The sequence below is a fragment of the Diceros bicornis genome, chromosome X (genome assembly GCF_020826845.1).
Source record: "Diceros bicornis minor isolate mBicDic1 chromosome X, mDicBic1.mat.cur, whole genome shotgun sequence".
Classification (NCBI taxonomy): Eukaryota; Metazoa; Chordata; class Mammalia; order Perissodactyla; family Rhinocerotidae; genus Diceros; species Diceros bicornis.
In genome coordinates, this window is record NC_080781.1 from 31,468,349 (window position 1) to 31,495,576 (window position 27,228).

The 27,228-nt window shown below is 35.5% G+C and overlaps 1 protein-coding gene across 1 annotated transcript in view; it reads left to right on the forward strand.

The window, feature by feature from the left end:
- CFAP47 (cilia and flagella associated protein 47) overlaps positions 1–27,228 on the forward strand; it is a 533,305-nt gene that overhangs the window by 444,769 nt on the left and 61,308 nt on the right. The window contains exon 58 of the mRNA XM_058535621.1: positions 26,215–26,374. Coding sequence (XP_058391604.1) covers positions 26,215–26,374 — 160 coding nt within the window. The remainder of the gene's footprint in view (positions 1–26,214; positions 26,375–27,228) is intronic.

Below are 27,228 nucleotides of genomic sequence, written 5' to 3' on the forward strand. Positions count from 1 at the left end.
CCATCTGTATATCTTCTTTGGAGAAATGTCTGTTCAGGTCTTTTGCCCATTTTTTAATTGGGTTGTTAGTTTTGTTGTTGTTGAGATGCATGAGTTCTTTATATATATGGGAGATTAAGCCCTTATCAGAAGTATGGTTTGCAAATATCTTCTCCCAATTGTTAGGTTGTCTTTTCGTTTTGTTGATGGTTTCCTTTGCTGTGCAGAAGCTTTTTAGTTTGATGTAGTCCCATTTGTTTATTTTTTCTATTGTTTCTCTTGCCCAGTCAGACAGGGTGTTTGAAAAGATGTTGCTAAGACTGATGTCAAAGACCATACTGCCCATGTTTTCTTCTAGAAGTTTCACAGTTTCAGGTCTTACATTCAAGTCTTTAATCCATTTGGAGTTAATTTTTGTGTATGGTGTAAGGTAAGGGTCTACTTTCATTTTTTTGCATATGGCTATCCAGTTTTCCCAACACCATTTGTTAAAGAGACTTTCTTTTCTCCATTGTATGTTCTTGGCTCCTTTGTCAAAGATTAGCTGTCCATAGATGTGTGGGTTCATTTCTGGGCTTTCGATTCTATTCCATTGATCTGTGTGTCTGTTTTTGTGCCAGTACCATGCTGTTTTGGTTACTATAGCTTTGTAGTATATTTTGAAATCAGGGAGTGTGATACCTCCAGCTTTGTTCTTTTTTCTGAGGATTCCTTTAGCTATTCGAGGTCTTTTGTTGTTCCATATAAATTTTAGGATTCTTTGTTCTATTTCTGTGAAAAATGTTGTTGGAACTTTGATAGGGATTTCATTGAATCTATAGATGGCTTTAGGAAGTATGGAGATCTTAACTATGTTAATTCTTCCAATCCAAGAGCATGGAATATCTTTCCATTTCTTTGTGTCTTCTTCAGTTTCTTTCAGAAATGTTTTATAGTTTTCGGTGTATAGATCTTTCACCTCTTTGGTTAAGTTTATTCCTAGGTATTTTATTCTTTTTGTTGCAATTGTAAATGGGATGGTATTCTCAATTTCTCTTTCTGCTACTTCGTTGTTAGTGTACAGAAATGCAACTGATTTTTGTATGTTGATTTTGCATCCTGCAACTTTACCGTATTCATTTATTACTTCTAAAAGTTTTCTGGTGGATTCTTTAGGGTTTTCTATATATAAAATCATGTCATCTGCAAATAGTGACAGTTTCACTTCTTCCTTTCCAATTTGGATGCCTTTTATTTCTTTATGTTGCCTGATTGCTATGGCTAGGACTTCCAGTACTATGTTAAATAGGGGTGGTAAAAGTGGGCATCCTTGTCTGTTTCCTGTTCTTAGAGGGATAGCTTTCAGTTTTTCACCATTGAGGATGATATTAGCTGTGGGTTTGTCATATATGGTCTTTATTATGTTGAGGTACTTTCCTTCTATACCCATTTTATTCAGAGTTTTTATCATAAGTGGATGCTGTATCTTGTCAAATGCTTTCTCTACATCTATTGAGATGATCATGTGATTTTTATTCTGCATTTTATTGATGTGGTGTATTACATTGATTGATTTGCAAATGTTAAACCATCCCTGCATCCCTGGAATAAATCCCACTTGATCATGGTGTATAATCTTTTTAACATATTGTTGTATGCGATTTGCTAGTATTTTATTGAGGATTTTTGCATCGATGTTCATCAGTGGTATTGGCCTGTAATTTTCTTTTTTTTGTGTGTTGTCCTTGTCTGGTTTTGGTATCAGGGTAATGTCCTCTTCGTAGAATGAGTTAGGGAGCTTCTCCCCCTCCTCAATTTTTTGGAAGAGTTTGAGAAGGATAGGTATTAAGTCTTCTTTGAATGTTTGGTAGAATTCACCAGGGAAGCCGTCTGGTCCTGGACTTTTATTTTGGGGGAGGTTTGTGATTACTGTTTCGATCTCCTTACTGGTGATTGGTCTATTCAAATTCTCTACTTCTTCTTGATCCAGTTTTGGAAGGTTGTATGATTCTAAGAATTTATCCATTTCTTCCCGATTGTCGAATTGGTTGGCATATAGCTTTTCATAGTATTCTCTTATAATCTTTTGTATTTCTGAGGTGTCTGTTGTAACCTCTCCTCTTTCATTTCTGATTTTACTTATTTATGCCTTCTCTCTTTTTTTCTTGGTGAGTCTGACTAAGGTTTGTCAATTTTGTTGATCTTTTTAAAGAACCAGCTCTTGGTTTTATTAATTTTTTCTATTGTTTTTTTAGTCTCTATTTCATTTATTTCTGCTCTGATTTTTATTATTTCCCTTCTTCTACTGATTTTGGGCTTTATTTGTTCTTCTTTTTCCAATTCCTTTAGGTGCATTGTTAGATTGTTTATTTGAGATTTTTCTTGTTTGTTGAGATAGGCCTGTATTGCTATAAACTTCCCTCTTAGAACCGCTTTTGCTGTATCCCATAAATTCTGGCGTGTCGTATTTTCATTTTCATTTGTTTCCAGGTATTTTTTTATTTCTTCTTTGATTTCTTCATTAACCCAGTCGTTGTTCAGTAGCATTTTGTTTAATCTCCACGTATTTGTGGCTTTTCTGATTTTCTTCCTATAGTTGATTTCTAGTTTCATACCGTTGTGGTCAGAAAATATGCTTGGTATTATTTCAATCTTCTTAAATTTATGGAGACTTGTTTTGTGGCCTAATATGTGATCAATCCTGGAGAATATTCCATGTGCATTTGAAAAGAACGTGTATTCTTTGCTTTTTGGATGGAATGCTCTGTATACATCTACTAGGTCCATCTGTTCTAGTGTGTCGTTTAAGGCCAATGTTTCCTCATTGATCTTCTGTTTGGATGATCTACCCGTTGGTGTAAGTGGAGTGTTAAAGTCCCCTACTATTATTGTGTTACTGTCTATTTCTGTTTTTATGTCTGTTAATAATTGCTTTATATATTTAGGTGCACCTACATTGGGTGAGTAGATATTTACAAGTGTTATATCCTCTTGTTGGCTTGTTCCCTTGATCATTATGTAATGCCCTTCTTTGTCTCTTTTTGCAGTTTTTGTTTTAAAGTCTATTTTGTCTGATATGAGTATTGCTACCCCGGATTTCTTTTCATTGCCTTTTGCATGGAGTATCTTTTTCCATCCCTTCACTTTCAGTTTGTGAGTGTCTTTAGGTCTGCAGTGTGTCTCTTGTATGCAGCATATATATGGGTCTTGTTTTTTTATCCAGTCCGCCACCCTATGCCTTTTAATTGCAGCATTTAGTCCATTGACGTTTAAAGTAGCTATTGATAAGTATGTACTTACTGCCATTTTTTAACTTTTTTTTGTTTTTTCTCAGTGTTTTAGTAGTCCTTCTCTGTTCCTTTCTTCTTCTATACAGAATTGATGGTCACTTTTGTTTGACCTCTGTCTGAAAGCTGTACTCTTTAACTCCCCTCCTCCGTCCTTTTATGTTTTTGATATCATATCTAACCACTTTTTTGTGCATTTGTATCCATTATGTTCTAATCATGGAAATAGATAATTTTTCCTATTTGTGGTCTTCTCTTTTCCCCTTAAATCAGTCCCTTTAACATTTCTTGTAGCACTGGTTTCTTGGTGACAAACTCCTTTAATTTTTGCTTATCTGGGAAAATTTTTATCTCTCCTTCCATTTTGAATGATAACCTTGCTGGTTAGAGTATTCTTGGCTGTAAGTTTTTTCCTTTTAGCACTTTAAATATATCATGCCATTCTCTTCTAGCCTGTAAGGTTTCTGCTGAGAAGTCAGCTGATAGCCTTATGGGGTTTCCTTTGTATGTAACTTGACATTCTCTTGCGGCTTTTAGGATTCTCTCTTTATCTTTAATTCTGGACATTTTGATTATGATGTGTCTTGGGGTGGGCCTCCTTGAGTTTATCTTGTTTGGGGCTCTCCGTGATTCCTGTACCTGGATGTCTGTTTCCTTCCTTAGCTTAGGGAAGTTTTCATCTATTATTTCTTGAAATAGGTTCTCTGCCCCCTTGTCTCGCTCTTCTCCTTCCGGGACACCTATAACACGGATGTTAGTGCGCTTGATGTTGTCCCAGAGGTCCCTTAGACTGACCTCACTCTTTTTAATTCTTTTCTCTTTTACCTGTTCACCTTGGGTAATTTCTTCTAGTCTTTCGTCCAGCTCACAGATCCATTCTTCTGTATCCTCTACTCTGCTTTTGAGTCCCTCTAATGAATTTTTCATTTCCAGTATCGTATTCTTCATTTCTGATTGGTTCTTTTTTATATCTTCCATTTCTTTGTTGACATTCTCACTGTGTTCATCTATTCTTCTCCCCAGATCAGTGAGCATCCTTAACACTCTTAGTTTGAACTCTCTGTCAGGCAGGTTGCTCATTTCTGTTTCACTTAGTTCCTTTTCTGGGATTTTGTCCTGTTCCCTTACTTGGAATGTATTCTTTGCCTCCTCATTTTGCCTCTTTCCCTGTGCTTGTGTCTACGTATTAGGTAGGTCAGCTATGTTAGACTTTTCTTCATAAACCATGCAAGTTAGATGATAATGGAGTGACATCTTTAGTGATTAAAGAAAATATATTGACAATCCATAATTTTATACCCAGCAAAAATACTTTTAACAATGTGGAATTAAAGACTTCTTCAGGTTCATATAAAAAAACCTATTTCATTTCTATATACTATCTGTGGACAGTTGGCATTTGCCATTAAAAATGTCATTTACAATAACAACAAAAAATCCTGCAATTCTTAGGTAAAAATCTAACAAAATATGTGCAGGATATGTATACTGAATGGTACAAAACACTGATGAAAGAAATCCAATAAGCCTAAATAGATATATCATGTTCATTGATTGAAGACCTAATATTGTTAAAATATCAGTGCTCTCCAATTTGATGTATAAATCCAATGTCTTTCCAATCTATTTCTCATCAGACTTTTTTTGTAGATATTGACAAGCTGATTCTAAAATTTATATGGAAAGACAAAAGAACTAGAATTTCCAAAAAAAAGTTGAGAAGGAAAAACAAAATTGGAAGACTTAACACTAACAGATTTTAAGATATACCTAAAAACTACATTAATTTGTATTGGCTAAACATTGACATATAGACAATTCATATTGACTAAAGATAGTTGTAAAGCTCAAATGAATGGAAGAGAAAACCCAGATTTAGACCCACACAAATATAGTCAACTGAATGTTTTGGGGTCTGAAGAAATACTAAATATATAATTGATACAAGCAAGGTCTACTGATGGATGATCAAATTAGATGGTGAAAGTTCAAAGAGAAAGGGAATGTTTACATCATCTCAAAGTATTTCCAAAACATATTATTAAATACAAAGGGAAAATACTAACTTTACATTGGAGAACCTGGCAGATACCACCTTAACCAAATTAATAAAGATTAACATGACTCGTAATAAAATAAATCAACATCCTATATCCCCTGATAATTAGTCACTGAGAAGGGGAAATAATCTCTCAGGTATTATTCCCCAAAATATGTATCCTCAATCTTACCGTGAGAAAACATCAGACAAACTGTAACTGAGGGGCATAAAAGACAAGGAAAGGCTGAGTCATAGATTGAAGGAGACTCAGGGGACATGGCATCTCAATGCAATGCAGAATCTGGGAGTGGATCCTGTGATATAAAATTAACATTAGTGGAATAACTGATGAATAAAGTATATAGGTTAGTTAATCATATTGTACCAATGTTACTTTCTTAGTTTTGATAATTATACATTTCCAAACAAAAGTTAAAAAAAAAAGTCTGTTGGATAATATAATTTATGGAATTATTCCAAACACCAATTATTTTTGAATTTTATTATTAAAAATCTATGGCATGTTTTAGAATTTCTGTAAGACTTTGTGCATCTTTCTTTGTGTAAGGTAAATTTGGGATGGTAATGTGATGATAAATTGAGTTTTGGTTGCTACTGCACAAAAAGTAGAACAAGGAGGATTCCAAAGCTAGGTGGTTAGTTTATGTTAATTCCTAAAAGAATATTGATATATCACTAAAATCATTTAGAATGCTTACAATAAAAACAAACATGAATAGTAATAATAGCATGGGTAGATTAAGAGCAAGTTCTAACACACTGACCTAATTTTATTTTGCTAAACTCTTAGATCTTGGAAAATATGTAATAATTATGTTCTTCATTTTCCATAAGACATTGGACAAATTCCATTATAATATCCTTGCTATGTAAGTATGTGGATTTTAGTATATTGAGCACTTATAGCCAAAACTTCTGATAAATGGTCATTACATTCTGTCTGTCATTATAGTCAGTCTCTTCTTTATGCTTTCAACTCCCTTGTCCATCTTCGTCCTATTCACTAGGCAAAACCACAACCATGGTGAATTAGTCAGTGATTGCTGCATTAAAACTGCATAACAAACAACGCCATAATCTCAGTGTCTTATAACCAGAAACATTTATTTTTCTTGCTTATGGATCTACTGATCAGCTGGGCAGCTCTTCTTTAGATTGTACATTGAATTCAGGACTGCTCTATATGTTTACTCTTTCTGGGACATTCCTAGAACATGTTCTTATTGTGGCTGGAAGAAGCACAAGAGGACAAATGGAAATACAACATACTTCTTAAGGTCTCAACCTGCATACTCTCACCTACACCCACATTCCTTTGATCAAATTAAGTCATGCTTAGTATCAGTGGAGATGGGAAATATAATCTGCCTACCTTAAGATGGGAAACATCAAAGTCAAATCACAATCGAAGTATGGCCATGATTATATAACTATAATAAAAAGGAAAAGTGAAGTATTCGGAAAAGTGATCCAGTTACTACACCAGACACAAACCAACTCTCTGCCTTTTCTACACTTGCACACCTATAGCTGAATATGGCTGAAGGTCAAAGAAAAAGAGAAAACAAAACAAAACACCAAAAACCTCTGACTTCCGTTACTAGAGCCAAATTATTTGTACTCCTCTCTCAAGCCAGCCCCTCCACTTGAGCCCCAGATCCCACCTCTTCTAATTTATTCGACAACCTTGCCTCTCAATTATTCCTCATCTCACGTATATCTACTATGTTTCCATTGACTGGATGATTCCCACAGTATATACCAGCATGTTATAATATCAATATATATAAATGAACACCTTGATCTGATCGCCCCTGCAGCCACTGATGCATTTTTCTCTTTTTATTTGAAGCAAAATTTCTAGAAAGAAATGTCTATACTTACTATCTCTACTGCTTTATTTCTGTTCTCAATTCTCTAACTCACTTCAGGGAGGATTTAATCCTGACAACTCGACTGAAATTGCTTTTGTTAGGGAAATCATGACTTTCATGTTGTAATATCTGTAGGTCAATGCTATGTTCTTATTTTGCTTTATCGCTCAGTAGCATTTGACATAGTTGACTTTTCTCTCCTTGAAATGTTATATATGTTAATTTTGGCTTTCCTCCTACATCATTGTTCAGTCCTTCTGAGTCTTCTTTTCTGTCTCTTATCTTCTATCAGAACTCAAGGTATTGGCTTGATTTAGGTCTCAATCCTGTCTCTTCTCCAGTTATATTATTATTCTGGTCATTTCTTTGAAGCTTGTGGATTCTATCTATACAGCATGACCTCCTAATTTATATCTCCAACTCCAAACTTTCTCCTGAGTTTCAACTGCACATTTTCTTTTTCACATGGTTGTCTAGTAGATATCTCTTGCTAAATATTAATCTTGATTTACCTGTCCCCTCACTCTCATGCTAATTTATTCCCCAAAGATTTCTCCATCTCAGTTAATAGCACCATTATTTATCTAGTTTATTGTGCCGAAAACCTAAGAATCATATTTAATTCCTTCGTTTTCTCATTGCACATTTCCAGCTCATCGGTGAATACTGATAGCAAAGCTATAAAAATATTTCCCATTTCTGACCACTTTTTACCACCTCTACCACTTTTACCCTAGTCTAAACTACCTGAACTACTGCAATAGCTTCTTATATTTTTGTCTTGTACCCTACACTCTAGTCTCAGTACAGAAGACAGAGTGATCTTTCGTAAAACGTAACTTGGGACATATCATTATATTCTTTAAAACCTCCCCGTGTTTTCCAGTTCAACTTTAGGTGGTGAGGTCAAAAAGGCCCCAAAGGATCTGGTCCCTGCTTTTTTTTTTCTGACCTCACCTTCCCTAATCTCTCCCACCCTTCGCTGAGGTGCTGCATCAACGTTCTGAGCGAATTCCTAGTTAAGCCTTTAAATTGCTCACCCTTCTGCTTGGAACACTCTTACCTCAACTTCTTGTTTAACTTCCTCTAAATCCTTTAAGCCTACATTAAATATCACTTCTTTAGAGAAGTTTTCCCCCAAAACAGCACCCACTGATTATTTCTCCTTAAATAATTAACCTAAAACCTATTATATAGTCATCTATTTATTCCTCTTCCTTTTCCCCACTAGAAGTTACATGACAGAGGGATATTTTTTTTTGTCTCATTTCTTACAGTATCCCCAGCAACTAGAACAGTTCCTTGCTCAATTTATTCATGTACTAATATTTATGGGGAACTATTATATGCTAAAATCCTGTTCTAAATTCTGTAGATACAGCAGGGAACTAAACAGACAAAAGTCTTTGCCTTCCTGGGATTTACATACTACTGGGAAGAGACAGACAATAATCAAATAGGTTGGGGAGAGAAAATGGGCAGGGGAGGAGGATAAGGAAAGTCATGGTATTAGAGGTGCGATTTTGAATATAGTGGCTAGGAAAGTCCTTACTGAAGGGACATGAATGAATGAATTAGCCTGCAGAAATGGCTATAATAAATTGCTGATAGAGTCTTATCTGAGTCCATTCCATTTATGTCTTGTGTAAAACCATAGAATATTTAGTAAATTTATGTATCACAAAAGAAAAAACACAGGAAGAGAAAGCCAATATGCTAGAATGCCAAATGGATATTTAATCTCAGTATTCTATAATGTTTGACTGAGGTCTTCAAGACAAAGTATTAAGGAAATAATAGAATGTCTGACATGTGGGTTCAAAGCATCAATAGCGTAAATCAAATATGGTGGTGTGTGGCTTGGGAGCACATTTTTGGTTTTGGCTTAGTTCATTCTTGATTACATACTTTGTAGTAAGATTATCTAAAAATTTAAAATAAATTTGAGCCATAATCGTAAAATTACTTTTCTCAAGTGTAAGAATATAGGTGATTGCTCCAAACTGCTTCACACTAATTAGATCATACCTGGATAATTTAGGTTGATGAAACATGCTATATATTAAGATACTGGAAGATAGAGTGCTTCTTTGCATGGATATTGAGTAATGAAAGGTCTTTTGTCATATCTCAGGAAATGGCGAGTAAATACCTGATAAATGGCTATAGACAACTCTACCTGTAACCAAAACCTCCAACTAGACCTACACTGGTGTTGCAGAAACAAGACATCGTTACAGTTGTTAGGAAAGAGTGAAGTTGGAAATTTGGAAAATCTTACATTAACGATAAGGCAACAGTCAACATGTTATATTCTAGGTAGAAATGGTGATGTCTCAATACAAGGACAGTATCTGGAGATCCAGGAAATCATTCATCATAGATGAAATATAGCACGTAGCTGACCTTACTGGTTTGGGATCGCCTATTGAAGGACCTAGCAAAGACAAGACATTCAGGATCTTAAATCTTTGGAAGTCTAGATAACTAGCAAGACATTGACGAATGTATAGAAGTGGGTCTAGAGCTTGAGGGAGTAAATTATAATGAGCATGGAAAAGTGACTTCTCCAAGTGTGGAAGAAGGAATTTAATTTCCTGTATTGCTACTGAGAGCAGAACTTCAACCAGAGACTGGTAGCTCTAAGCAGTGGAACTAGGGACTAAAACAAGGAAGAATTTTCTAAGTTTGTTTCATGAAGGAACTGAGTATTTTAAGAAATAGGAACTCTTCATCAGATGATGGGTCCAAATAGTTGCTGAGGGGCCATCTCCCATAGACCTTTTAGAATATATTCCTGTATTCACTGGGAGGTTATACATGAGGACTATTAAACTAGAACTCAGAGATTCTGTGTTAATGACATTGATAATAACAGATCTATATAGGTTTGTTTGCTTTTGGAACAATTATTCTAATTTTGATGCTAAGTTTAAAACATTTTCTCTTAAAAAAACGAAACACTTTTTTTCTTAGGTGGTAGAAAAGACATAGGAAAGAAAAATTTAAAAGTGCTCATGTAGTAAAATAAAAGGCAAATTATATACTTTTCTATTAGTTTTGGAATCAAAGAAGATGTGAGTTAGAGAGTGAAATTTTGTTTTGTAAAATGGAATATACTCTTTCAAGTTTTATTTGTCTAATAATGTTTTTATTATGTTGGGATCAAGTGCGTGTCTTGGGGGAAACATAATAAAACATGCTTGAAATTGAGCATTTAGCCACATGCATAAGATAGAGAAGAAATCAAGGCAAAAATACTGAAGATCACTGGCATGGAATCCACTGGTATGGAAAGAATTAGAATGCATTAGCTTCTGTGCAAGAGCCTCAAGAGATGGAGGCTATAAGGAAAATTTAGAGAGAGAGTAAAGGTGGTGACAGTTTTAGCACATTTGGGTCACTTTTGAGAAACTTAATGCAATTTTGTAGACTTCACATTTTTATTTTAATTCTTAGACTCTGATAAACAAAAATATATTCTAAGCCATGCCTTATGATCTGTTTGGTACAATCAAAAAAACAAAATTCCTGCTTTATGACACACAAACATTAAATTTCTCATTATGTTTGTTTTTGCATGAAAAAATATACTGTTGGACTCCAGTTCCAGAGTAGGTGTTACATTCAGTCTGTGAGGTTAATTAAAATCTTCTATCACTTCAAAACTTTATTTAGTTTAAAGCAAAAAATTCCAGAAATAAAATATGTTGGATAAGAAGAGTTTAAAATGAAAATCAATATGCATCTGTCAAATGTAATCAGAGCTCTATCTGATAAGTCAAAAATCCAATTACACCTAAGCTGAAATTCGTATCGGTTTTTTTTTTTTCTTTAGCTGACATCCCTCTATATATTTAAGTCTAAAAGTAAGATCAAATGGATGTATGCTGTCATGGTCTCCATGAGTAGGAAATAAGTACACAGTCTACTGTCACCAGCTCTGTGGGCAAGTCAAAATTTAATCTTACAGAAGGGATTAGATTTACATTTTTTCAGTTATCTCATAAAAGGGGTATGATGAATGTATTTTATGAAAACATCCATTCTAGAATTTCTCTATCTTGACTAGGCACAACCACTCATTACCTTTCACCACTTTTCTTCTTTCTGAATTCTGGTAGCCATAATGGATTTCCTTTCCTATAGCAACTGGGCTTGTAGTGGAATCCCTGACTCCTTGATAGGAGCAGAAGAAGCCATCACTGAGTGTTATTCATCTTATTATGACATGTAAATGGTACTGTGATTTTTATCACAACTTTTATCAGGAATAAAACTGATAGGAGGAAAAAGGTAAATGATGAGACATTTATCTTGCAGACAAGCACTCAATTTCTGAGTACATTAGCAAACTCTCCACATTTGACATTAGTTTGTTGTTTGTGAGGGCTGAGTTTTGAGAATGCTAAGCTCATATATAGCAAAGTATATATGTATGTTTAGGTAGTTAGAGAGTATTAAATACTTGGGGGATTATTTTCAAGCCATTAGCAAACTCTTTTATGTGATGTATATTTGCTAAGTTATCCATTTTTTTCCACCTTGAAAGTCTCATCCCCAAAGATCGTGGGAGTGTGAGATCTTACCACTACCATCTATCTTCCTTCCATGTGGAAGTGTGTAATTATACATTTATCCCTCTTTATTTCTATCATATGAACACCAGGTCTTCTGGGTCATCCCTCACTCATTCTCAGCATTCATATACCCTAGGGCAGTGTACATCCACTTTTTTTTTTTTTTTTTACCACAACTCGCACTCCTTTCCAAATCCTAAAATTTTACCGCACCATCCTCTAGAATTCATGATCTGTCATAAGGAAAACACCCTCTATCCCCTAAATCATCTTCTCTGAATGTTTTCAGTACCTTCTTGAAACTTGACTCTTCTCCTGAGAAGACACTGGTTCTCTGCAATTAGAAAAATATTCATTACCACTTTGAAATACACCGTTATTGTTATTGATGGTGGCGTTAAGTATCCTAATTATTTATGTTCCTTGATTTTTACATTTTAATGTTTAGCAACATTTTCTGTCACTCCAAAAGAAATTATAGAACTAAGAGAATCATAATACATAAATGGAAAGAAGATCTATCTTGGTTTGTCTATAAATATTGGAAACAATTTATATTTGACAAAATATTTTTTAAATACTCCTATTTATTGGACTTCCAGTTTTGCCAAGATAGCATAGTCCTATTCCTTCCCACCCTACTCTAGCCAAACATCAGTGGAAAAACCACATGTCCCTCACCCCCATAGGGGGCCCAAGCAGATAGTTAATTTTCTACCCTACCCCATGCCACCCTCATGCCTCACAAGCAGTACCCTCTGATTTCCTTCCCCTCTCCTATCTGTGGTGTTGATGGGACCAAGCAGAAAACTAATCTACCATTCCACCAGTTGAAGTAGGCAGTCCTCCAGTTCCACTGCCAGAATAGTGTTGGTGGGGCTGAGAGGGGAGTTTATCTTCTATTTCTTTCCTGGGAGAAACAGGTGGAGCTCCAAGTTCCCCACCAGGGTAGTGTCAACAGGGTTGTCACAAGCCGAGAGTCCATCCCCACCCAGTGGTAATAAGATTTAAAGAGATGATGCCTGGAGGGTCTAGTCACCTCTAACTGCACCTGTTGTCAGTGAAACTGAGCAAATTGGTGTAGGTTGGGATAGTAAGCAATCCACTTTTCTTCCCAATCTTGGTGTCAGCAAGATCCAGCAGGATGTAATGCAGGGTCAGTAGGTACTCCTACTCCAGCCCAATCCTTGGAGTCAGTGGGATCTAGTGGGGAACACAGTCTACACTCCTATCAAGCATCAACAAGGTAGAATGAAGAGAAGTGAGGCAGGGTAGTTCTCATTCTGCTTCCATTCTCTCCAGATGTGAGCAAGGACCAGTGGGAAACTAAGCCTCCAGCTCCACCTAGCATCCGTGAGGTAGAATGAAGTGGTGAGAGGTAGAGCTTAGTTGGCACTCTGCTTCCTCCCACCTCATCTCCTGGGCTTATCAGGGAGCAGAACTTCTACAGCACCCTTCTGTAATGAGGCAGTGTGAATCAGTGCCCCACATTCTGCTTCAGCAAATGATTTCGAATTCTCATGAAACAAATGAAAACATAGAGAATCTCAGGGAAAATGTAAGTTAAATAAAGAAACAAATGGAAATTATAGGACTGATAAAATACAAAAAGTTAAATAAATATCCTGCTGGATGGGATCAAGGATAGAATGGAGATGATGGAGAATAGAAGAGGGGACTGTGAGGACAGATCAATAGAATTTACACAATCTGAACAACAGAGAGAACATAAACTGAAAAAAAAAATGAATAGAGTTCCAGGACCTCTAGGAAAATAATAAAAGAGATAACAGTCATATTGTTAGAGCCCCAGAGGGAAAGGAGAGTATGGGTCTGAAACATTATTCAAAGATATAATGTCTGCAAAATCTGCCAAATTTGATGAAATGCATAATCCTAGAGATTCAAGAGGCTGAGTAAACTCCAAATAGTTTAAAGCAAAAGAAATCCATGGTAAGACACATCATAATTAAACTTCTGAAAACTAAAAACAAAGAAACAAGCCTAGAAAGCACCCAGAGAGAAACAGTGCATTACTTAGAGGGAAACACCATTCAAATGACAGATTTCTCATCTGAAACCATGGAGGCCAGAAGGAAGTGGTATAAACTTTTCAAGTACTGAAAAGAAAAAACTGTAAACTGTAAACTCTATATCCAGAGAATATATCCTTCATGAATAAAGGGAAAATATAGACATTCTCAGATGATGGAAAAGAAAAAGAATTTGTTATAAGCAAACCAGCCCTTAAAGAATGGCTAAAGGTTGTTCTCTAAACAGATAGGAAATGATACCATAAGAAGGATTGGAACTTCAGAAAGTGAAGAACGTCAGAATGGGTAAAATAAATATTAATATAATAAACCATCCTACTTCTTTTGAGTTCCTTAAATCATATTTTCTGATTGAAGCAAAAATTACAACACTGTCTAATATGGAATCTATGTTATCTATATCTATATTTATATCTGTCTATCTAGAGAGAGAGAGATTGAGGAAAGTCTTAAGATAATTATATTTTAAATATAGAGCAGATAAAGTGATCTAAATAGAATAGGTTATATTAACTATATTTTCTTATATTCTGTATTTTGGGTGCTCTGGCATCTGGGGCCTTGCTGATTGGGATGGAACTGTCCCTCCTAGGGCTAGCTACTTCCTAGAGATAGTATATGACTCATTTGTGAGAGTGCCTTTCATACACAAACTAACCAGTCCAGAGCCCATGCCTCCCATATCTCTTCTATCAGGCTTTTACATTCCAGGCCAATATTCCCCTACCCTTATCACCCCAGGGCCAGGTACTCCTATACCTCAGAGCCCACTGAAATTATTCAAACTAGCCAATCCTAAACCCACTAGCCTACTTACCTTATCTTGCTCATTCCTTCTCATGAAAACTACAATAGAGGCTCGTGCCCATTCCCCTATCCCATTACCAACTCTGGTGTTTCCCCATGTGGCCCTGCATGGCATGCCATGCCTCCTATTTCTAGGGATATGTGAGTATAATAACCTCTTCCTTCATGCTAGTCATTTCTATGTCTACATGTCTTATCCAATCTGATTAAAACAAATCCCAGGTACATTTTAAACATGAAGTTTATATGCTTCATTCAAAGTAATAAAACGTTGATGCTTATGGACAGCAATGAGTTGCATATGCATATTGAATTACCATTTAAAACAACTAAAAAAATTATATGAAGTGATATACTCAAAAATACTATAAATCCTAAAACAGATTCAAGTAACCCATGGCAGTATCACTACAGATAAACTAAGACATTAGAAAAATAAGGCAGTATTATGAACAACTCTAAACACATAAATTCAACAACTTAGGGGAAATTGATCTATTTCTAGTAAATTCCAAACTACTAAAATTCACTGAAGATGAAATAGATCATAGATAATATAATAGTCCTGTAACTATTGAAGAAATTGAATTCATAATTGAGAAGCTTCCAAAAAGAAATCTTTAGGCCCTGATGGCCTCACTGGTGAATTCTACCAAACATTTAAAGGAGAATTAAAGACAATCCTTCTCAAACTCTTCCATAAAAGAGAAGAGAAAGGAACACTTTCCAACTTATTCTATGAGGCCAGCATTACCCTGATACAAAAACCAGAAAACCAAAAGAAAATAAAACTACAAACTAATACTATTCATAAAATTAGGCACAAAAATATTCCACAAAATATCAGTAAACTGAATCCATCAATATTTAACAAAAATACAGCCACAACCATATGGGATTTATTCCAGAAGTAAAGGCTGGTTCAATATTTGAAATTCCATTAGTATAATCCACCCTGTTAAAAATACTAAGGAAAAAAAATCACACGTCAGTCAATATAGAAAACACATTAGAAAAAACTCAATATCCATTCCTTTTAAAACTATTTAGAACCTACGAATAAAAGGGAAATTCCTCAACCTGATAAAGGGCTTACGTAATACAACTACAGCTAAATCGCATTCAATTATGAAACATTGAATACTTTCTCTTTAAAACAGGCAGCAGCACAAGGATGCCCACTCTCACCACTTATCTAACATGCTATTGGGAGTCCTAGCTGGTACAATAAGGCAAGCTACGGAAACAAAAGGCAAATAGAATGGAAAGGAAGAAATAAACTGCTCCTATTTTCATATCACATGATTGTCTACCAGAAAATCCTAAGAGATCCACCAAAAAAAAAAGCTTGTAGAAGTATGAAATGGGTTCTGCAAGATCATGATAAATAAGAACAACAAAAAAAAATCAATCATATTTATATATACTAGCAATGAAAATGTGAAACTGAAATTAAAAGCTTAATACCATTTACGATCTCTCCAAATAAATGAAATACTTAGAAGTAAATCCAATAAAACATGTAAAGGACTTGTATGCTGAAAATGACAAAAATCAAACAACATATACCAATAAATGGAGAGATACACTGTATTCATGAATTAGAAGACTCAGTACAGTAAAGATGTCAGTTCTATCCAAGTTGATCTTTAGGTTTAATGCAATTCGTATCAAGATGTTCACATCTTATGCAAAAATTAACTCAACATAATGCTAGGCAAATAGTTCTTCAATTTCACCAATAACAAATTCCATAAGAGGAAAAATTAATAAATTGGACATCATCAAACTAAAATATTTTGCTCTATAAAAGCCCATAAGAAGATGATGAAATGGAAAGCTATAAACTGGGAGAAAATGTTTGCAAACCACATATGTGACAAAGGGTTAGTATCTAGAATACTATATAAAAAATACTGAAAACTGGGACCGGCCTGGTGATGTAGTGGTTAAATTTGCACACTCCACTTTGGTGGCCCAGGGTTTTGCAGGCCGGGATCCCGGGTGTGGACCTACGTACTGCTTATCAAGCCATGCTGTGGCGGCGTCCCATGTAAAGTAGAAGAAGATGGGCACAGATGTTAGCCCAGGGCCAGTCTTCCTCAAGAAAAAAGAGGAAGATTGGCAGTAGATGTTAGCTCAGGGGTAATCTTCCTCACCAAAAAAACCACACACACACAAAAAAAATACTGAAAAATCACTAATAAAAATACAATTAAATTAGAAAATGGGCAAAGAACACGAACGGTCATTTCACCAAAGAGAATATACTGATGGTTAATAAGCACATGAAAAAGTGTTCAACATCATTAATCTTTAGGGAAATGCAAAATGAAACCGCAATGAGATTTCACTACAAACCTATCACAATGGCTAAAATAAAAAATAGTGACAACATCAAATGTTAGGAAGGACGTAGAGAAACGGGGTCACTCATACATTGCTGGTGGGGATGTAAAAGGGTACAGCCGTTCTGGAAAACTGTTTGGTAGTTTCTTATAAAAGTAAACATACAACTACCCTACCATCCGTCAATTGCACTCATGGGAATTTATCCCACAAAAATGAAAATTTATCTCTACACAAAAACATGTGCATGAATGTTCATAGCAGATTTATTTATAATAGCCAAAATCTGGAAACCACCTAGATGCCCTGAATAGGTGAATGGCTAAACAAACTGTGATACATCCATACCATGAAGTACTACCCAGAAATAGAAGGGAACAAAGCATCGATAAGCACAACAGCTTGATTGAATGTCCAGGGAATTATGCTGAGTGAAAAAGCCAACTGCAAAAGTTTATATGCTGCATGATTCCATTTATTTATCATTCTTCATGTGATAAAATTATAGAAATGGAGAATAGATAAGTGGTTGTAATGGTTCAGGGATGGAGTAGGGGAGTGGAGGTGTCTATAAAAGGTCACCCAGAGGGATCCTTGTGGTGATGAAACATCTATATCTTGACTGTATCAATCTAAATATTCTGGGTTTTTGTATTGTATTGTAGTTTTACAAGATGTTACCATGGGAGATAACTGAGTAAAGGGTACATGGGACTTCTCTTTCATTTCTTACAACTGCATGTTTATAATTATCTCAAATATTTTTGTATTGGATAAGGATTATATCATATTATATGAGAGAATAGTCAAAAGGATAAAGATATACACTATGTTTTGTATCTGTAGTATCTATTTTTTAAAGGACAAAATATACATTGTTTGTGTTTATATGATTGCCAATAAGAACTAAATAAGCAGAGTCCTATCATTAGCATTTAGAAAAGAGACATTTTTTCTCTTTTGAGAGATAATTGCTGTGTCTCATGTTGATTTTGGTTAACATACATCATGTAGTTTGACATCAATAATAAAAATGTTATTGGCAAAAATAATATTTTTTGAAATTAAATGTTGCTATTTATGAATTGGAAAATATCTTCAAGAACTCAGTGCTTAGTGACATTTAATGATGTGTGCTGCTGCCTGACATAAAGCATGCCCAGGTCTCCAGATAATTGTCATGAATGCTCATTCAATTATGTTGGCAGCTGAGCATGATATCACAATTTTTATAAAATTTCCCTTCCTATTATGTCAAATGGCCAATTTTCTACACAAATGAACTCAGGTTCCAGTCACATAGATTTGTAATTATGATTTTTAGCATAAAGCGAGTGGATTTCCTGTCTAGTCAGCGAAGCTACTGACTTTATTGTAAAACACAAAGCTACAGCTCTTGCTATGCAAAGATGCCTAGATGCCTGCCCTTCAGAAAAATCTCTGTAACCTGAAATTTAGACCTACATATACCACTAGAATATTTCTATGAAGAGAACAGAAACTGAACTTATTAAAATAGTGTCTATAGAACCCAAGGCACAGTGCCATTTCTCTTTTCTGTCATTTTATGCAATTTTCTTAGCTTCAGAAATGCAGGCAGATATTCTAACAGAGAGAGGACTAATATCTGCTTAGGAGTTATAGAATATCGGCCCTTTACAACAGGTAGAATGGTGGATGGATGGATAGATAGAGAGAAAGGGAGATAGAGAAATAAGTAAATTATGAATGAGTGATGAACTTTTGATGGGACATGGTTTTCCTTTAGTAAAATTTACTGTAGTAAAATTTCGTAAAGTGAATTAAAATCTGATGACTACTACTGACATCCAGTATTTCCTCCCAGCTTCTCTCATCTGATATTCTTCCTTCCTATTTCATTAAGTATATAAAGTCAAATCAGAGTGTAATTGTCTGGTTTTTCCATTACATCGACCAGCTTAATTTTATTTTCATCCGTGTGCCTTGCGTTCCCTCCCGTTACTTTAGAAAAGCTCTGTGTGCTCTTATGGCCAGCCCTTTGCTTATTCAATGAATCTCACACCTACTCAACTACGTGGGCCTCTCCAGTTCTTCCCCCTGTCTTCTCTGTAATAATTCTTATGGGATTATTCCTATCAACATGCACAAGCTATAGTAGTTCTTGATGTTAAAAGACGTGCCTCTCTTTACCCCTTATCCCTGCCAGCTACCATCCCATTTCTCTGATCTCTATTCTTTATAGCAAAATAACCTGAAAGTTTGTCTCTACTTACTGTCCTCACTTCTTATACCATTATCTTTTGAACCCAAGCTAATCCGGCTTTATTCCCCATCAGTCTACTGATACTACTCTTTTTAAGTTCATTGGTAATATAACATTGCCAGATCTAGTCATCTATATGCAGTCCTCATCTTGCTCAACCCATGAGCTCTACTTGACACAGCTGGTCTCTCACTGATTTGGAAACAATTGGCCTCCAGGACTCAATTCTTCCTTGATTCTCCTCCTGTCTCTCTAGTAAGCCCTCCTCCTTCTCCTTTGCATGTTTCTCCCCTGTTCCTATCCCCCTGACTTCCTAGAGGTGCTAGACTCAGTCTTCTCTCCTCCTCTCTTTTCTATTCACACTCATTCCTGATGAGATCTCATTTGGTTGAACATGAGATTCCAACAACTTCTAAATTGGTAACTCCAGCCTCTACCTCTCCTTAAATCCAGACTCATATATCCACCTGCTATCTCAGTATTCCCCCCACCGATGTCTATGAGGCTCTCCAACTTCCTTAGGTGCTCTGCTCAAGTGACACCTTATCAGAGAGGCCCTCCTGGACCACCCCATATTAATATCTACATCACTCTCTAACCCTTTATTGCTTTACCTAACACCATATGTACATATAATACATTTTATTTATTATTTCACTTCTATTCTCACCCCCCAACGCATTCTGGAATACATGACCCAGGAAAGCAGAGGATTTATTTTCTTCACTATTTTATCCCTAGTACTTATTACAATGCATGGCACATAGAATTTTATAAATAAATAAGTGAAAGAATAAGATAGTGTAGAATCAGTGTATACTTACAAAATGGGATAATCTGGATGGAATTGGAGTAGTACCTTTGCTATAGCAAAACCTTGATAGATGTATTATATTAGCTTCCTTTTTCATATGAGAAAAGTCTCACTTCGAAATTTAAATAACTTTCCCAGTTTCAGAGAACTGGTGAATAACAGAGCACAGATTTAAACTTCTAAATCTCATGCTCTACATTAGATCATAGAGTATTCCTGCAGGTGAAGAGAGAGATTTTATGCACACACACAGACATGCTACAGTGCAGAGGACAAGGAAGACATGGTAATTGATCGATAAGGTATATTAGTTGTAGTAGTAGACATTATTTTATCTTAAAATTCTCTGTGGCTAATTTTAATTGAAATTAAAATTAGCTACTTTGCAAGAAAATATTCAACTCCCTGACATTAATTTATTAAATCTTAGTTATCTTTTCTATTTATAAGGAAGAGTGTTATCATAGAATATTAAAGCTGGAAGGAGCATTAAGATATTCTATTCCAAACCCTCATGTAAAGCTCAAAACCCTTCTCTCTCATGGCTGTCAGTGTTATGCAGCATGTGCTTGATGGCCTTCAATGACAGGTAACTCTCTCCTTCACTGTGTCTCTGGTCAGGAGGCTCTGATAGTGGTTTTTTCACACATTTTGAGCCAGCAATGAAATGTTTACATTAAAATCAATATTTTCTTTAAGTATAATTTTGTTTTTATTTTTGTTAGTGTATTCTTAGATTTTTTTTTAAAAGCAAAGAGCCAGCCCTGATGGCCTAGTGGTTCAAGTTTGGCACGCTCTGCTTTGGCAGCCTGGGTTTGGTTCCTGGGCGCTGAACCACACCACTCATCTGTCAGTTGCCATGTTGTGGTGGTGTCTCACATAGAAGAACTAGAAGGACTCACAACTAGGATATACAGCTATGTACTGGGGCTTTGGGGAGGAAAAAAAGAGAGAGGAAGATTGGCAACAGATGTTAGCTCTGGGCGAATCTTTCCCAGCAAAAAACAAAAAAACTTCAGTATCTATAAAAAAAAAGAAAATAAAAAATCAAACATAAAACTTGAACTTTTACAGGCACTTAATTCATGGTGTAAAATTTACCTTAGTAATCATATTTGTGTTGAGTAACCCCAAAACCTACTTAAAAAAACATTATGTTTTGTCTCAAACTGAAATTTCTTTTTGCTGAGGAAGATTCGCCCTGAGCTAACATATGCTGCCAATCTTCCCCTTTCTTTTTTGTATGTGAGCTGCTGCCAAAGCATGGCCACTGACAGACGAGTGGTGTAGGTCCCCGCCCAGGAACTGAACCCGGGCCGCTGAAGCAGAGTGTGCCGAACTGAACCACTAGGCCACCAGGGCTGGCCCTGAACATTTTTTCTAAGAAGAATGGACTTGTGTCTTTTCCGCAATTGCCTGTATGAGTAAATGTGACCTTCCACTTAGTGCTAACTTTTTCTACACTAGTCTCTTTGATAGTGTCTTCTTTGGACAACTTCATTATTATATCTCAAATATTAGGTAACTCTATAAAAGATAGGCAGGATAAAGCAGCAACAGTCTCTAATCCTTCAGGGAGAAAATTCAATCCCTTAAATGCCCTTCTTGCTATTCAATAGATGTCCCCATTCCCCAAGGTACAGGTGGGAAAGGAAGAATACTTCATCCCTAGCTTTTCCGTTATCATAGCCACCAAATGGCAATCAGGGCAAAATTTCTCTATCTGCCCTGTGTTTTGAGAGCCTGGAGTTAGAATTTCTGTAAGCAAATTCAATGGCATCCCATGCCTCAGCCTCTGAGCGAACATAAAAGAAAAGATAATTTCATGTATTAGTTTGCTAAGGCTGCCATAACAAAATACCAGACTGGGTGGCTTAAACAAAATAAATTTATTTTTTCATAGTTCTGGAGGCTTAAAGTCCAAGATCAAGGAGCTGTCTGTCCGTGGCTTCTAGATGGTGCCTTCTCACTATATCCTCACATGGTCTTTCGTTTGTGTGTGTGCATCCCTAGTGTGTGTCTGTGTGTCCAAATTTCCTCTTCTTATAAGAACACCAGAGAGATTGGTTAGGTCCCACCCTAAAGGTCTTATTTTAACTTAACTACCTCTTTAAAGGCGCTATCTCCAAATACAGTCACATTCTGAAATACTGGGGATTAGGACTTCAACATATAAATCGGGGGGGGACATAATTCAGCCCATAATATCTCAGAAGAACCAATGAAAAGACTCTTCTCCAAACCACCACATTAACAATTCTGTTCCATTTTTAGTCATAATTTAAAGATTATTTTTCCAACAAACCAATTATTAAAAATATATCAAGTGGAAAGTACATAGAATTCATGTGTGAAATGGTTAATGAAAAGTGGTGTTCTTGATGAATTGATGTTTTAAAAATAAAAACTTGTATTCTTGTTATAATAAACCACTATAATAATACCATGACTTAGGGTGCTAGTATGTTTCTTAATATCTCTTTGATTATCTGACATGGGCCATTTCTAATGCCATGCTAAATATTAGAAATTATGCTGTGAGAGCAGTAATATAATACCACTAAAGTGATTAAAAATGAATCTCCCATAATGAAATACTTTCATTACTAAACTGAGGATTATGTTCCCTTTACTCTTTTTTTTTTTTTTTTTGGTGAGGAAGATCAGCCCTGAGCTAACATCCGATTAAATCCTCCTCTTTTTGCTGAAGAAGACTAGCCCTGGGCTAACATCCGTGCCCATCTTCCTCTACTTTATATAGGACGCCGCCACAGCGTGGCTTGACAAGCGGTGCATCGGTGCACGCCCGGGATCTGAATCTGCGAACCCCGGGCCGCCGCAGCAGAGCGTGCGCACTTAACCGCTATGCCACTGGGATGCCCCCCGCCCCACTTTACTCTCTTGAGAAGATTTTCTTCTAGGAAGGCAGTAAACCTCATAGCCATTAAAGCATTGTACAATTTCTGTATTTCAAATAGGAGATCAGTACATAAACATTTCTAACATCTTTAATCAAAAAAGTAATCAAAATAGCAGTTTTAAAATACACTGACTAAAATTTGAATGCTAAGTGCAACTGGGCCATAGCAGATTTCAAAAACAAAATAATAATAACAATAATAGAATGAATGTCACTCTTTTTAATATTTCTCAGATACTAAACATGAAATATTATTAGAGTTTTGAAAATTCTATAAATAATGTATATCTCTCATAAAATATATAAATACATAAAATAAATTATGTAAAATAAAATGTGCATATTTCCCCCCAGATGCTTATTAGGGTTTTGAGCTTAAAGAATGATAACTATAGTAGAAAAAAGTAAAAATATCTGTAGTTCGTTTTTATATTTACTGTATGATAATGGAGAAAACAGAAAGAGATAAGCTCAGAAAATTTTTCAAGTTTAGAATATGTCTTATTATATTGTTTAATCTAATGAATACAGTAGTCATCATGCTGTCAAGATTTCCCAGTCAGAAGACAGAAACAACTGATGTGCTTTCTCCCCAGCTTCCTTCTAAATATACATGAAGATGTTGAAATAAGCCTCTCGCAACACTGAAAACTAAGACTGGCTAAAAACCTATTCCAGGAACCTAGAAGTACCTTATATAATGCTCAAATGAGAAAAATAAAATAAAGGTCGTACTCTTGCTCTTGGATAGGTTGTGAATAGACAAGTGTCAGTTATCCCTAAATTAATGTGTAAATGCAGGGTGATCCCATTAAAAGCACTATTTGCCCCACCCCATCCATTTTCTGGAGCTGTTTATTCCAAATTTAGAGAAATTCTTTTAAAGAATGGGCTGGAGGAGGAGGCAGTAAGTCCTGCTAGAAAATAAAGCATCTGTAATTAAAACAAGTTCATTGTTTTAATTACACTTACACATGAAGAGAAAGAAAGACTAAAGAAATCTGGGAAATCCAGAAAAAGACCGAAATACATAAGAAAACGCCATGAAGGCAGCATTTCACATCAGTGAACGTTTAAATAAGTGGATTTTGGATAACTAGTTTCAAACAGAAAATCAGTAACATTGGATGCGTTCTTCATTCCATACATATGGATAAATTACAAATGGACCAAATATTTAACTATCAAAATGAAAGCATACAAGTATTAGAAGAAAACAGGGGTAGATTATAAGATACAAGTGAGGGCAGCTTTCCTGTTTCTACTCAAAGTGTTGCAAAGGACCATGGGAAAACCACAGGAAATAAAACTCATTTATGAGACACAAAATGAATTTGATAAATTCCAAAAATTCTTTTCAATGTTAAATTTTAGTGATATCTTGGAAGTTAAATAACATCACAGTGATTCTTACTACTTAAATGTATAATAATAGTTAAAGAAACTTATGGTGACTTCAGCGGGGAACTACAGTTCTATTTGTAGACTGGTAAAAATTTACAGCCACAAACAGGCTACTAAATTTTTAATTAAATGGACTTATTGTCATGGCATTGTCTTTCCACAGTTTCAATTTCATTATAAGAAAGCATGGTGTAAGCAATGAATTACCCTTTTGTGTCTCTGTCTTGACCCCTTACACCATTTAAATGTGTAGGTTTATTTTTAGTCATAACATAACCTACTCTTAGTGATAATATAATTTTGTAAGGATAAATGATCATTTCTAAACTGGATTTCCTTGAGGATGCGTGTATGGTTTATTTGACTCAGCTCTGCTGTTTTTATCATGTTCCAGCTCTTGATCCTGTCTTATACCGGCTCTTGCTGTTTTTATTCATTTGAATGCAATGACACATTAAAAATATAGAGCTCATGAAGACAAAGTTGAAGATAACAGACATTGTTTAGATATCTTGGTAAACAAAACAATCTTTCCTTGGGACTTTGGGCAAGTTATTTAGCCAAATTATCTCAATTTCTCCATCTCTAAAATGAGAAACATAATAGCACTTAATTTATGGTGATTTTCTGAGAATGAAATGAGATATTGCATGAAAAATACTTAGCACAGATCCTGGCTTATAGTCAATACTCAATAAATATTAATTAGTAATCATATTAGTTATTGTTATTAACTATGATATTAGACCTTAGAACATTTTCATTTCCTCAAGGAATAAAACTGAAAATTTGTAAGAATTTTGAGTTGGGGTGTTTTGCAGAAGGGGGCATTTTCCATTTCCTTTCTTGATATTCTTAATAGCTTAATACAGTATTCTCATCTGAGACAAAAGTGGCACTGAATATCATCACTCTTACAACAAAGAATTTAAAAAAACAGAGTATAGTTAATAATCCCTTATTTTCTTATAAAGAAATAGTGTTACTCTTCACAGTAAAGACACCGATCACTTGGAAACCCTCACTGTTACAAATGGCCAGAAGCTCACCACTCTTCCAACCTCTTAATACTTGTCCAACAGGTAGGTTTTTTTTTTTTCAAAGTATCGTCTCATGACCATCTGCTTCTGGATCCCATGAGGTGCTACTTAAACATGCAGCTTCCTGGGCAGTAGCCCAGACTGAATAAATCAGAATCTCTCAACTTGGGGCTCAGCAAGCTTCATGTCTAACCAAGTTTTGCAGGGAGTTCTTAAGTAAAGTAAAGGTTGAAAAGTTCTAATCCATTAGAACACAAGAAAATGCTGTCAGTGTTTCTGCCTTCTGGTTTTTACAATCTGGAGGGGGTGCCCCTTCTTTCACAGAGAAGCTTTGGCTTCCCTCATGGATCGGTTAAATAAATGAATAGTTTACGGGTAGCAACTTTGGGGCTCCAAGCAGAAAGGGAGCTATTATGGTCTAGGAAAAAAATATACAAGAAATTAAAGGTTCAAAAAATTGCTGTACTTTCTCTTTTGAAAAATGTAGTAAGACTTGAAAAGACTCATGGGTTTTATGGTTCTTTTGTCACGCTGGGAAACCCAAGTCATCACTTTGAACATTTCCTCAGCCCTTCCAGCCTCTTCAGGAGAACCTTCTTGCCTCAGGATAAAATGTGTTTTTCAGTAGGGTTGATGACATTTGAGGAAAATTAGTGAAGCCAGTGAAGTGCATTTATAATCTAGCATAATGTAGTTTTTGTTCAGAAGTGATTTTGAAAAATTGATAATCAGTAAAGTAATTAGGAGATTACTTTCTGCTACTAAAATTGCATTCTGAAAATGTTTACCACATTAAAAATTATTTTTGTGTGTTTTACAGGAATTGCATTGCCTCCTAAAGGGCATGTAGATATCCCGGTGTTATTTATTCCCAAAGTTATGAGATTACACAAGACCTTGGTCATTGTTCAAATGACGAGGGCAAATAGAAAAAGTTGGCCTATTGACAATTTTGATGAATTTAACACAGAGATGAAAAGGTAACATTTAGATAAGGACATTGAAGGAAAATGACTTCATTTTGACTGGCACTGATGTGATGCGTTTCTTTTATATGTCATGCAATGTCAAGTTCATGATTTTATATTCTCTGAAGTGTTGAAATTTATATGTTCAGAGGAGGAAAATATATTTGTTATATGGGTATAGTATATGATTTGAAGTTCACAGTAATGAACAAGTCAATCTTAAGTATCATATCAATGAATCAGAGTCAGAGACATGCAAACGGACTCCTTTTTGCCTGAGAAAATAGTTACTGCTAGAACAATAAATAATCTATATCTAGAAAACAACCTGAAACAGCTTGTCTGGGCCAAGTATAGGACTTGTAATGCTGGCGTTCACCAAGTGATGGCACTGTGCCAGGGGGATATGACATCCTGATGAAACACTGCCATGACTAGGGGATACTGTGTCATTACCAGAATGCAGGTTACTTGTATCCTCTTTGCTGAGCTGAAATTTAAGCTCCAATAAAATCATGCAAAATTTAAACGTGTTCTCTGCTTTTATAATTTAATTAGTAATGGTCTAGAAATCTTAATTAAAAAGAAATTCTTACTTTGTCCTACGTGTGCATATTTCTTCTCCACATTTTAAAATATTCTTTCCTGTGGGCCCATTAGTGTCCACTCTGCCATGCTTTCACCACTCCTGCAGTCAAGACTGCCTACGTGGTTTGTGGGTTGCAGTGTAAAATGAAAAGGTTCAAAAATTATTAAGAATTTCAAGACAGTTACAATAGTGCATTAAATAAGCATGGAGCAATTCCAAGTGTGGGGTTCTTGTGCTGTTGCACAGGTCGCATGCCCACAAAGCTGGTCCTGCCTGC